This window comes from Rattus rattus, chromosome 5 (assembly GCF_011064425.1).
Source record: "Rattus rattus isolate New Zealand chromosome 5, Rrattus_CSIRO_v1, whole genome shotgun sequence".
Lineage (NCBI taxonomy): Eukaryota > Metazoa > Chordata > Mammalia > Rodentia > Muridae > Rattus > Rattus rattus.
Window position 1 is genome coordinate 97,362,215 of NC_046158.1, and position 14,271 is coordinate 97,376,485.

General features: G+C 47.6%; 1 protein-coding gene across 1 annotated transcript in view; it reads right to left on the reverse strand.

Moving 5' to 3' along the window:
* Positions 1-14,271, reverse strand: part of Dnajc17 (DnaJ heat shock protein family (Hsp40) member C17) — a 33,590-nt gene that overhangs the window by 11,366 nt on the left and 7,953 nt on the right. The window contains 4 exon segments of the mRNA XM_032903961.1: positions 207-292; positions 1,505-1,592; positions 1,852-1,910; positions 2,182-2,251. Coding sequence (XP_032759852.1) covers positions 207-292; positions 1,505-1,592; positions 1,852-1,910; positions 2,182-2,251 — 303 coding nt within the window.

Sequence of the window (14,271 nt, forward strand, 5' to 3'; positions counted from 1 at the left end):
GCAGGAGGCGGAGGGGTGACAATTCTGGGCAGACCCAGTTCCAGGTTGGCTCACCTTGTAAAGGTCCCTGAGAGGCTCCACCTGCAGGCTAGGGCTCAGCAACCTGCGGGTGGGACAAATCACCCAGCTCCCACAGAAGAGACAGCGAGCACGCTCTCCCCACACACCAGCTACCCACCCTCAGGCCGGGGCGTCTGGATGCTTACCTCCTGCTCTAGTGTGGTGGTGTTCCTGCTCTCCTCCTCTTCCTCAGTACCCTGGGCCTGGGCCTGCCGCTCCCTGGCTTCCAGGTCTAGGCGCAAGGGTTGAGTGGACCAATTTCTAGTCTCATGTCAATTATGGCCTCAGCCCACCCCAGCTCTGGCTGTTTTCCCAGCACCTCAAACAGGATGGGCACCATACAGCAGCCCCCCTATCTCTTGCTGTGCCCAAACATCCCCAGCTACTTTTCACTGCAAAGGGACATACACAGAAGAGACACGGGCTCCAGCCAAGCAGCCACAGGGGTTTAAAACAGCTCACGCTGACCAAGCAGGTTCTGTCCATGGAGTGAACAGAGTACACAGGTTCGTGCTGTGCCAACGGCAGGCACAGGGCCTTGTGTCAGAACTGCCTGTGGGTGGAGCTGCTTGCCCTGTCACTGTGGTTTGGCACTGCACTGCAGCCTGGGCCGTGCCTCAGTTCATCTCCCATCACTGAACTCAAGTTGTCACTGTGTCCCTTCCTCACTCTCCTCTGCCAAGCTTCACTGTGGCCCGAGTTCTGGTGGCCTCTCCTCAGACAGGAGACTGCTGCTGGCATAGTCCACAGCCCCACAGAAGACTGCCAGGTCAACTGTTGTAACAAACCTTTCTCTCGGGCCTGGGACTCACTCTCCTCTCTGCCTACCTGATTCACCTGGAAGTTCCCTCCCTTTGCCTCTTCTGGTGTGTCTGAAGATAGCTATCGTGTACTCATATAAATAAAATCAATCTTAAAAAAGGAGTTCAACTCTACTTGGCTCCCTTGGGGCTCTGGAGAAGCGTCCCAGAGTACAGGGTGGGTAGGCAGGGGCTGGACTGAGTAGAAAAGGGGGCGCCTCCACTGGAGGTCAGAACACTGACTTCACCACGCTCAGGTAGGGCCCCACTCTGGCAAGCGTCTGGACTTTAGAGATATGTCTATTGTTACTTCGGTGTGCACGGGTGTTCTGTCTGCATGCTCTATCTGCATGCCTGGTACCTACAGAAGTCGGAAGACAGTACCAGATCCCCGGAACTGAGTTACAGATGGCTGGGGGCTAGGAGTCAGACCTGGGCCCTCTTCGTGGGCCACACCTCCAGCCTAAGTGGCTTAACTTTAGTAATAAATCTAGTAAACTGCTAGCATTTCTGAGAGTGCCTCTAGGACCCAGTTTTGCCAAACAATTTTGCCAGGACCTGGGAAAGGCTCTAAAAATCAAGGTAAGGGAGACTCACAGCAGCAAGGGAAGCCAGAGGCCAGCCAGCCTGGCAAGGTCACCTACCAAGCTTCACTTTCTTCCTTTTCTCATCAAGTCTCTGGGTCCTCTCTGCGGCCTGCTTCCTGGCTTTCCTCACCTTGTCATATGCAGCCTGACCAGAAAACAAAAACAAAACAAACAAAATAGAGTAGAGTCAGCCAAAGAAAAAGGGCAAAGCTCCAGGCATTTTCCTGGCCCCTGCCCCAACCCAGAGTTGTCGGATTTCTCGTATCCTAGAGCAGGTGAAGCCTGCCCTGCCCACCCCCACCCCCACCTCCCTCTTAGCTTCTGAGATTCACAAAATTAGGTCCATTCTGGCAGCAGCAGTCTCTAGTGCCTGGGGACAGCCAGTTAAAGACCGTGGTACTTACCCTGGCTGCAGCATCAGTCAGTACCGCCAAGGCCTGGGACAGTTGGTGGAAGAGTTCAGCTACACACAAGGACAAGAAAGGAAGAAATGGAGTTGGATGTGGCGATGCTGTGCTTCCTCAGTGGGATTCTTCAAAGAGGCCAATCCGACACACAGCAGGCCAACAGCGAATGGCAAGTGCACTCACAACCGACGGGATACCCCCACCATCTGAAGCCAAGCCCTTCACCACGAGAGGCAGGTCACGTGTGTCTACACCCACAGCACAGTCACACAGAGCCGAGTTCAGGGGAGCTCAGGGGAGTTCCTCCCCAGGTCCTGAGAGTCTCACCTGCTCTGGGGTTATCTGGATTTTTGTCTGGGTGGCAGGAGAGTGCTTTTTGCCTGTAGGCCTTCTTCACCTAGAAGAGTCAAGGAAACAGAATCAGTCACCCTCCCTGAGGGACAAGGGAAAGAAACCTAAGCGATGTAATGATTGATCTGTGCCACCTAAACGATCCTGTGGCTCCCTTTCCACAGCCCCCATGACATTTGAAATAAAGAAGGCAAAGGCCATGGAGGGGCTGCCACTGACATCCAGCAGTCTCCGCACTTGATCCTGGTCTCACTCTTGTGGGCACGGAAGCTGCAGCAACCTCCTGACAGAAACTGTAGCTGCTAAGTTTTGCTATCCACACTTCTTTACTGTTATTTACCTCGTGTTCTTGCGTGTGCTTGCGTGTGCTTGCATGCCACAGTGTGCAGGTGGAAATCAGAAGACAGCATGTGGGGTTGGTTGGTTCTTTTCTTCCACCATGCGGGTTCCCAGGATGACTCAGGTGGTCTGGTGAGGTGCCTTTACTCACTGACCCATCTTGGCGACCTTATCTGTTACATTTTAAAATATACTTTCCCTCTGACAGCCTAAGAATTTAAACTTGGGAGGAACGACTAAATATATAAAGAAGCTCAATGCGACAACAGTTAGTAGAACTACCCAAACCTCTACCTCGGGGGTGCCCATTAAAAACACGACAGTGGCCGGGTGTTATGGTAGCACGTGCCCATAAACCCAGCTCCCAGGAAGCAGAAGCAGGAGGTCAGGAGGTCAAGATTGTCCTGGGCTATATCTAATGCGTTGTAAGCCAGCCTGGGCGACATCTTGAAATCAAAACAAAACAAAGTAACCACTATAGGGGCTGGGAGCAAGGGGCTGGGGGCTGGGGGCTGGAGAGATGACTCAGTGGGTGAGGGCACTTGCTGTCAAGTCAGACATTCTGAGTTCAATCCCTGGAACCACAAGTGGAAAGAGAGAACCAATTCCTACAGGTCGCCCTCCAATCGTCACAACCACACCATAGCACATATACATATGTACTCCTACACACAACACACAATAAATACCATTTTAAATTCATTTTTTGGGGGACAAGTTCTCTCTACATAGCTCTGGCTGGCCTGGAACCCACACAGACCCTCTGCCTCCTGAGCCCTGAGACTAAAGGTGATTACATCCAGCTTAAAAAATAAGAGAAAAATCAGTACTCAAAACTATGTATACAGTAACATTCTAGGGTTGGTCTGTTTTTCCTTTTTTTTGTTGTTCAAGACAGGGTTTCTCTGTGTAGCCCTGGCTGTCCTGGAACTCACTCTGTAGACCAGGCTGGCCTTAGACTCAGAGATCCACCTGCTCCTGCCTCACAAGTGCTGGGATCAAAAGTGTGCCCACCACTGCCCAGCTTGGGTTTAACAATGAAAGCAATTAACTCGAACAGTTACTGACTCCTGGTCAGGCACACAGCGCTTTTTCCTCAGAGCATCAGAAGCACTCTGAGAAAGTGATGAGGAGCGACAAGGCCTGTAACCCACGCTGGGAGGATGAGGCAGACAGGCTGTTTGAGACAACACTGGGGTACAAGGTGAGCTCTACAGACTTTGTCTCAAAAAAAAAAAAAAACAAAAACAAAAAGCAAAAAACAAAAAACCAAAAAAACCCAGAAAACAAAAATACCCAAAAAACTATTTCTAAATGGATGGGCGTGGATGGGTGGGGTAGGGGGAATCGTAGGCACAAAAGGGGTGGGATTCCAACAATGATTTGATGTGATGTAAAACCAAGCTAACTGAATTTACTGTGTAGTCCAGGCTGACCTTAAATGTACCCTGTTCCTGCACAGCCTCCCAAGTGCTACAACTACACCCACCTACCACCAGGTCAAACTCTAGCATTTCTTCTATTTGCAAAATTAAAAAGCAGGGCCTGGAGAAATGGTTCAGTGGTCAGGAGCAGTTGCTGCTCTTATAATGAACTGGGCTCACTTCCGAGCAGCCAAGTGGTTACTTGGCTGCAACTTTTAACTCCAGGGGATCTGGTGCCCTCTTCTGGCCTCTAGAGATACTGCATGCACATGCACAGACATGCCTGCAGGTAAAACACAAAAATAAGTGAACCAAAGCTGGCAGAGGTTCTTTCACATATGGCCTGCTTAGACGTTTCCAGGAAAAGGTGGTACAGAATCACAGAACCCCACTCTGCTTCTGAGGTCTCTGCATCTCACTTGTGTTCTGAACAGGTTGCCTGCTGCTTAAACTCCAGGGGGAGCAGCTCAGCACTCTGGCTTCCTGGCTTCTCAGAGAAAACTAACACCACCTCTGCACTCAAGTGAGCTAAATAAGGACCTTCAGAGGCAGGTGGTCAGCATCTCCCAGGGGAGTTCGCCGGACTCCAACTACCTCAGTACGGAATCCGGGATTTCTGCGGTTGTGCTGCCACCTGCTGGGCGGAGCCAGTCCCACACCTATACCTGCCAGGGATAGTCTGGTTTTCCGGATTGAACTTGGGCAGTGAGGGAACATTCATCCCTGTTGGTCCATCTTCCCAACTGCCTACCTATGCACACCCCAGACCACATGCTCATTACCCCAGCTCTCGTATTTAAAACATACAACGAGCTAGACATGAAGGCCTCACATCTGGATCCCCAGCCGTCAGGACACTGGGGCAAGAAAATCGGAAGCGCTGGACTAGACTAGGCTACAGAATGAGAACATAACTAAACACTCCTCCCCTCCAAAACCCAATACAACAATAAGGAAAGTGACGGCTTGCCAGGTGGTCTCACGAGTGAAATCCTGACCTCCGGATTGCCTGGAATCTTTTTCCTCCACGGAGCCCACAGCTGCACTGCCCTTAATTGTTTTACTGGTGTTCTTGAGCCAGGCTCTCACTGTGCTGACCTAGCTGGCCTGGAAGTTGATATGTAGATCTGCCTACCCTTTAGCTGTCAGAGATCTCCCACCTGTCTTCTCAGCTATAAAGATGGCCACCACCAGCCCCTGGCCCCACCTTTTTTTTATTTATTTATTTTTTTGGTTCTTTTTTTCGGAGCTGGGGACCGAACCCAGGGCCTTGCGCTTCCTAGGCAAGGGCTCTACCACTGAGCTAAATCCCCAACCCCCCCACCTTTTATTTTTAAGCCAAGCTTTATTAACCATTTTCATATATATGCATATGTACGTTTATATGTATGAAAATATATACAGTATTTTTTCCTAAGACAAGGTCTTGCTATGCAGCTCTGGCTGTCCTAGAACTCACTATGTAAACCAGATTGCCTTTGAACTCACAGAGATCCATTTGTCTCTGCCTCCCAAGTACTGGAGTAAAAGGTGTGTGCTACTATACACACACACACACACACACACACACACACACACACACACACACATTTTAATTATCTTTAATCTTTTTTTTTTACAATCCTGTCATCATCTCCCTCCTGGTCCACCCTTCAACAGTTCCTCATCCAATTCCTCCCGCTGAGGATGTCCCCACCCCTTTTCTTTTATATTTCAAGGCCCTTTATCTGTTTTATTTTCAGTGACGTGAAACTCCACAAAAATATATAAAGAAGCTAGTATGTGGGTGTGGTGGCACACACCTATAATTCTAGCACTAGAGAGGCAGACAGGGTTGCCAAGAACTCAAGAGTTCAGGGCTTACATGGTCTACATGATGAGTTTCAAACTATGCAGGCTAGGATTACATGGTGAGACTTTCAGAAATAAAACAAAAACTATATGGGTGGAGGCAGGAGGATCAAGGGTTCAAAGTTACCTCAGTTAAATCGTGAGTTTGAAGCCACCTGGGACTACATGGGCCCCATCTCGAGAGGGAAGGAGGGAAGACCATGAAGAAACAAATTCATAAAAACAAAGGCCTGCACGGAGGCACACTCATTTAATGCCAGCACTCAGCAGGCATATCTCTGTGAGTTCCAGGCTAGGGAGGGCTACATAGGGAGACCCTGCCCCCAAAAGAAAAAAATACATAAAATATGACTAATAACAAGAAAAAACTTTGACCTCACAAAAATTAAACGCTATTTTCAGGGGTTGGGGATTTAGCTCAGTGGTAGAGCACTTGCCTAGCAAGCACCAGGCCCTGGGTTCGGTGGGCAGCTGGGAGGGGGCGGGGCTATTTTCAGCTATTGACAAATAGCAAAGGATGTTAGCCTTGTGAGCTGGTTCAGGAGTTCAGAGCACCTGAGAGGGATCCAGGCTCAGCTCCCAGCACCCAGACTGCATGGTTCACCGTAACTCCAGTTTTAGGAGATCCAACAGACTTTTTTGGCCTCTGCAGTCATTTGGTACACATGCATACACTCAGATATACACGTAATATAAATAAATAAGTAAGTATTTTGAAAAGAAAAAAGATATTTAACTTGGATCATAGAACTGGACCCTCAGACCTAAGCAAGGGTCTTCTTTTTTTAAACAGGGTTGCATATAAAACACATCTGCTTAGAGCTTACTTCGTAGCAGACGCTGGCCTTGAATCCAGGTCCTCCAGCTTCTCCTTCCCAAGTGCTGACTAGCAGTATGTACCACCAGGGTACGTTTGTTTTGACTTCTTCCTTTTTTTACTTTTACTTTTTCTTTTTATAAGCTTTTTTAAAAAAAGATTTATTTCTAGGGACTGAAGAGCTGGCAGTGCTGCTCTTGCAGACGACCTGGGTCCAGAGTTACCATAGCCCGGTCTCCACAGGCACCAGGAACACAACTGGTGCACAGACACATACACAGGCAAAGCAAACAGATAAAATTAAATAAATCTCTTTTTAAAAACAGAAAAAAAATCATTTTTATTTTTAAATTTTATTCCCTTATGTATTTGTTTGTTTCATTTGGTCTTTTTGAGACAGGGTTTCTCTGTGTAACCCTGGCTGTTTGGAACTCACTCTGTAGACCAGGCTGGCCTTGAACTCAGAGATTCACCTCCCTCTGCCTCCCAGGTGCTAGGATGAAAGGCATGAGCCATCACCACCAAGCTAAAATAAATTTAAAACTTTTAAACATTAAAAAAAAATTTAACAATTAAAAATCAACATGGGGGGTTGGGGATTTAGCTCAGTGGTAGAGCGCTTGCCTAGGAAGCGCAAGGCCCTGGGTTCAGTCCCCAACTCTGAAAAAAAGAAAAGAAAAAAAAAATCAACATGGACGGGCTGAAGAGATGGCTCAGGGGCCAAGAGCACTGATTGGACTTCCAGAGGTCCTGAGTTCAAATCCCAGCAACAACATGGTGGCTCACAAGTCTCTGCAATGGGCTCCGATGCCCTCTTCTGGTGTGTCTGAAGACAGTAACAGTGTACTCATATAAAATAAATTAAATCTTTAAAAAAAGATCAACATGGACAAAACCAATCTTGTCGTGGTAGATGTTATTACCCTCCTGTGACACATGAGGAAACTGGTATAAGGAGGAGTTGATGCAATTATTATATTCAACAAAACCTATTCTAGCCAGAGATACAACTTAGAGGTAGAACACCCACCTAGCATGGGCGATACCCAGCATCACACACATACAGAATACATCCAGTCAAATCTGTGGAAACGCTAGCGACGCCCAGCCTAGTCACACCTTTTACTCCTCCCTGGCAGATAAAAATATAGAACTATTCACAGAAGAGGGTTATAGTTGATATTTACTGTGTATAATGAGTTTAAGTAACATAAGAACAATACTTATATATGACACATATTTTCAAATTTAGACTCCTCCTTATACTAACAGCAAGACTTTAGGCAAACCACTGAATCTCATTTGGACTCAGGCTCCCAAGCACCCACCCCTTAAGGCTAAGGGAGACGCTCCACACAAGTGCCTAAACCTACAGATGGTGCTGGGCACGTGCATCTCTGTGATCCCAGCATCTGAGAAGCCGAAGTGAAGGGATCAAAAGTTTACCCTACACCTTGAGCAACTTCAAGGCCCGCCTGAGCCAAACGAGACCTCAACAATAACCCAAAGCTGGGTGTGGTGGCCCACACCTTTGATCCCGGCACACAGGAGGAAGAGGCCAGTGGGATGGGGTGGAAGACCCAAGCAAACAAACAATAACCTTCCCTGCCCCTTCCTTGACAGCAGTCAGTCAGGCACTACAGCAGTCTAGGAGCCTGACCATCGGCCGGAAGTCCAGGAATGGACCCAGGTGAACCCAACTTGCATGGTCTGGATGGACAGGAATGGTTTCAGCCCTGCTGGAGGAAGTCCTAAAGTTCAGCCCATGGCTGGCCCCAGGAGCTCTGAGATAAACTCACTGAAAAAGTAGTATACTTTTTCACACACACACACACACACACACACACACACACACACACACACACACACACACGTTCATACACGTGCACACACGTGCTCACATTCTGGTTTTTTTCAAGACAGAGCTTGGGTATACAGCCTGATCTGCCAGTGTGGCCACAAACCGACACCCAGAGCGCTGGCCAAGTCTGTCTGTCTGGATTAACTAGTTATTACTATATTTGGCTGCAAAGCCTGCCCTGGGCAGAGCCCATCCCTGTCACTGAGGCTGGAAGGCTAGTTTTGAGTTAGAACCAGTTGGCCTGGACTTTGGTGCTTTCTTACAAACTGGATCCAGCTCTGTCCAGACTGGAAACTGAAGAATTTCTCTCCAGGTACACAACCCTCCTAAAGCCATCTGGTCTGGATTCTCAATGCTGCTTATTCAAGCTGGGCATGGCAATCTTTATTCTCAGCGACTTCAGAGGTTGAGGCAGGAGTAGTAAATACTCAAGGCCTGGTTGGGTGTGCTGGTTCATGCCTTTAATCCCAGCATTCAGAAGGCAGATCTCTGTGGGTTCCAAATGAGTTCCAAATCAGTCAAAGCTACACAGGAAAACTTTGTCTCAATGAGACAAAATAAAACAAAACAAAATTCAAAGTCTGAATGGGCAATTTTGTGAAACCTTTCAAAATAATAAAGATATTAATGGCTGCAGATACAACTTTGCTTTTGTCTTTTGTGTCAACTTTGCTTTTTTTCTTACTATGTAGCCCTGCCTGGGCAGGAACTTGCTATGTGGACCAAGCTAGACTAGAACTCACAGAGATCCACTTGCCTCTACTTCCCAAGTGCTGGGATTAAAGGAATGCATCACCGTGCCAGAAGGTTTTGGGTTTTTTGGAACAGTCTAATGAATCTCATCAAATTCAACTACATTGAATTTCTAATCTCCTGCTTCCTCCTTCTGAGTGCTACTTAAAAATATCATTTACTTATTAGTCTCTCTGTGTGTGTGTGTGTGTGTGTGTGTGTGTGTGTGTGTGTGTGTGTGTGTGTGTGTGTGTGTGTAGCTACCTGTAGAGACCAGAAGGAGGCATCAGATCCTTTGGAGCAGGAGTGAGGCCGCTGTGGGTCCTGGGAGTCAAGCTTCTTTCTTCTTTTTTTCCTTTCTTCTTCTTCTTCTTTTTTTTTTAAGATTTTATTTTTTTATTATATGTATGTAGGCGAGGACATTGTCACTGTCTTCAGACACACCAGAAGGGGGCATCCAATCTCATTACAGATGGTCGTGAGCCACCATGTGGTTGCTGGGAATTGAACTCAGGACCTCTGGAAGAGCAGTCAGTGCTCTTAACTGCTGAGCCATCTCTCCAGCCCCGGAACCAAGTTTCTTAGGCCTTCTGTTAGAGAACTGGGGCTTCCTCAAAGAGCAGAAAGTGCTTTCAATTACTGAGCCATCTCTTCAGCCCTGCAGGAAGGTACCCGTACTAGGATTTTTACTGGTGGTGGTGGTTCAATTTGGTTTTTGAGAAAGGGTCATCAGGAACAGAACAGTGAAACAAACAGCATCTAGTAGGCATGCAACGAAACCTGTGGCATGGAAGGGGCAAACATTCATTTGCTTTCAATCAAAACAATTAGAAAGCCTCAACTAGGGCTGCAGAGATGGCTCAGCAGTTAAGAGCACTGACTGCTCTTTCAGGGGTCCTGAGTTCAATTCCCAGCAACCACATGGTGGCTCACAACCATCTGTAATGGGATCTGATGTCCTCTTCTGGTGTGTCTGAAGACAGCTACAGTGTACTTGTATATAATAAGTAAATAAATCTTTTTTTAAAAAAAGAAAAAGAAAACCTCAACCAAGTCAATGAGTTCAGGCCCACAGAAGGGTCTCTTCCAGCAGCACTCACCACTCCGTCATAACTTCCCATCCCACCCATTAATTAACACCTTCCCTCACAAAAGCCGGGTCTGAGCCAGAACATGCCTTTACTTCCAGCACTCAAGAGGCAGAGCTAGGTAGAGCTCTGTGAGTGTGAGGCTAGCCTGGTCTAACAAAGTGAGTTCTAGGATAGCCAGGGATACACAGTGAGACTCTATTTCAAAAAAAACAAACAAACAAACCATAACAAAAGTCTAGAAAGGACAACTTACTGAGACAGAATACCAGGACAACCACAGTGTGAACTAAATGTTATGTCCCCACAACCCACGGGTAGAAGGAATAAGGCAGCCACAGCGCTCAGCCCCTCCCCCCCCCCCAGTGCCAAAACTGGTTCTAGAGATCACACCAGCCCAGACCAGTAGAAGTGGCCACGCCGGAGCTCCAGCCACTCAGGTGATTTGCCCCAGGCACCCAACAGGGCCTCTGACAATCTTCCTGTCTCCAATTTCACCTCTTGAGGTGAAGACTCTCCTGACTCACTCAGAAAAGCAAAGGCTGAGGGATCCAATAAATAGAAATAGCCATCATTAACTTAAAAGAAAGGTGCCCTGCGAAGAACAGATCATTATACTTTTAAAGGCGGCTGTCCTTTCTTGCAGTAAAACTTGGAGCCAGGGAAGTAAGAAGTACAAGTAATCAGACCCAGTTCTCTAGAGCCAGGCCAGTCGGTAGCACCCAGACAAGGACACCCAAGGAGGCAGTGGCTACAGGGACAGAATGAACAAATGATTGATTCTAGGTGACTCCGCTTGAACGCCATTAGCGGCCCCAGTTCAGAACAGTCTGTGAGCACAGCCTGGACACTCACCTCTGCCCAAGCCTAGAGAGGTAGACATCTCATCCCCTTGCTAGCAGGATACCAGGAGTTATGTGACTGTCCGATGTCAGGCAGAAAGGAAGCAAGCACAGGGCTCTGGGCACACAGATCTAAGAGTCCCCTCTGTAAGAGTTCAAGGCCAACCTGAGCAATATCATGAGGCCCTGTCTCAAAAAATAAAACAAACAAGGATGGGAAGATGGCTTGGCAGTTAAAAGCACTAACTGATCTTCCGAGGACCCAGGTTCGAATCCCAGCACCCAGTCAGCTTAGCAGTCTCTAACTCTAGTTCCAGGGAAAAAGACTGCCTTTTCCGGTCTCTGTGGGCACCAGGCAGGCACAAAGACATGGTACACAGAAAAACATGCCAGCATGTTTGGTTTCCTTTGTTTGTGACAGGGTCTCACTGTGTAGTCTAGCTGGCCTGGAACTCACTGTGTAGACAGGCTGTCCTCAAACTCATACAGCTCCATTTGCTTCTACCTCTGGAGTGCTAGTTTTAAAGGTATGTGCCACCATACTTGGCAAAATTAAATTGAATTAAAAAAAATAAAACAAACCAACTAGGCATGCTGGCACACCCTTGTGATACCAACATTTAGCATGTTGAGACAAAAGGATCCAAGGTTCAAGGCCAGTCTTGGCTCATACAGAGGCACGGTGGGCTGGAAGAGACCTGGTCTAAAAAGTAAACAGCAAAAGAACCACAAAGGAAACTGAGGAGCAACGTCCCCTCTGCCTTAAGATCGGCCACTATCATTCCTTTCATCCACACAGAAACAATACTGAAGCCCTCAACTGTCTGGCCACTCACGGACTGCGGGCCACTCCCACCGGACACAAGCAGGGAAGCAGCCATTCCACACCAGCCTCCTCAACTCAATGTCCCCGAAATGTGAGCCTCCTGGTGGGCTTGAGGTGATTTGGGGGATGCCTGGACCCCACACCAAGGTCTCTCTCATGGTAGCCATGGCCCATGGTGTGATTTTAGAACAGGAGCCTATTCCTCCAGGAACAACATGTGTTCAGCCTGGCCTCTATGGCACTCAGGATGGCGGGTGGGGAGTTCAGTCTCTCTTTGGTCTTCCCACTTTACTCTTACTTACTTTTAAGTCCTTCCTTCCTTTAGTCCTCTCAATACTCCTTCCTGGTCCTAAACTTCCATTCTAGTCCTGGAATGAGCCCCCCTTCTCACCCTCAGATGCTACTCTTCCCTCTGACATCTCTTTCTTCCTACCTTTCCTAAGCACCTCGGCTCAGATCCCAACCCTTTCTTATCTTGTCTCAGGCTGTCAATTCTCAACCCCCAGATCCATGAGACAGCCTGGGTCTGGCTGTTCCCACTCTCCCCATTGCCTGCTGTCACCCTCGACCCCTAGAGATCTCAACTCCCAGACCAAGAGCCATTCTGTCCATCTTGCCTCTCTTGGGAGCAGAACTCTCTCTGAGCTTGGGCCTTCCCACATCGAGTTCATCAATCATATCCCCTTCATAAACATGACAAGTTCCCTTCACACACAGACACACACACACACAGACACACACACACACACACACACACACACACACACACACACACACACACACCTTTTACTACTCAAGATCAGCAAGAGTAAGGAAAGGGCTACACAAATGGAAACTGTTTGGAAAGCTGCCTTAGCTGAAATGGAAACTGTGGTGTCCAGCATTTCCCAAGCTCCCAGCTCAGGCCTCCCCTGCTGGGCTCACCCAAGTCAGGTGGCTTTACTTGCAGGGAGTCACTCATACAGAGGCGGAGGGAGCGCAGAGCACTGCCCTCCACACTCCTGGGTGTGGGCAGGGGCTCTGGATTTATTTGTTGCCTTATGCGAGGCAGATCAATTAACCTCTTTGAGACTTGGTTTTCTCATCTATAAATTGGAGTTAATAGTCCTTGCCTGCCTCCCAGCCCTGTTCTGAAGATCACATCAAATGAACTAGACATGGGAAAGCTCTCTGGTATCACATAAATGTGAGGCATTACTGCGAATACTAATGAGCAGCTTCCAAACACAATGGACCATGCATTTTCTTTAGTAGGCTACTGAGTAACTTCAAAACTCCAGAGCTTCTGCCAGAGTTGAGTTAAACAGAGACCCACAGGACTTGGGGCTGCGTACTAACACCACCCACCATGCCTGGACCTCGATGAAAAGAACCAGTGTCCTCCAGTGAAGTGTTCTCAGTGCCTAGCCTAGAAGGCTTCTCTTTGGAGGCATGCAGACAACATCCCAAATCCACAAATGACCCCTCCCAAAGAATCCAATTTAGGTCAAACCCCACCAAATTTCCCAGATTCATCTCCTGTCGAATCCTCAACACTAGGCAAAGCCCTGTTCCATGCTTTGCAAGACATAGTTGCCCCCTGCCTACCTTCATTTACCTCATTCCTTCAGCTCTTTGGCATCTGGCCTCAAAACTGTTTGTTTTTTTAAGATGTATTTATTTAGCCAGGTGGTGGTACATGCATTTAATCCCAGCACTCAGGAGGCAGAGGCAGAGGCAGGCAGATCTGAGTTCAAGGCCAGCCTGATCTACAGAGTGAGTTCTACAACAGCCAGGACTACACAGAGAAACCCTGTCTCAAAAAACTAATATATATGTATGTGTGTGTGCATATATATATATATATATACACGTACATATATATTATATATTATATGTAATATATATATATAAGATACTTTGTCTGCATGTATGTCTATATGTCAGAAAGGGGTATTAGATCCCATTATAAATAAGTTGTATGTGAGTGCTGGGAATTGAACTCAGGACCTCTGGGAAAACAGCCAGTGCTCCTAATTGCTGGGCCATCTCTCCAACCCCTGATGATTTAAAAATTTCAAAGGAACAGTGTCGAGCTGGGCGTGGTGGTACATGGCCTTTACTCCCAGCACAAGGGAGGCAGAGACGGGAGGATCTCTGAGCTCCAGATCAGCCTGGACTACGTAGCAAGCTCAGAGCTACGTAGATGAGTCTCGAAAAACAGAAACAAAAAACCAACAAGAAATAAGAAATAACGTCGATGCACCACATTCTATAGTATCAAAATGTGTGGCTTAAATAAATTGA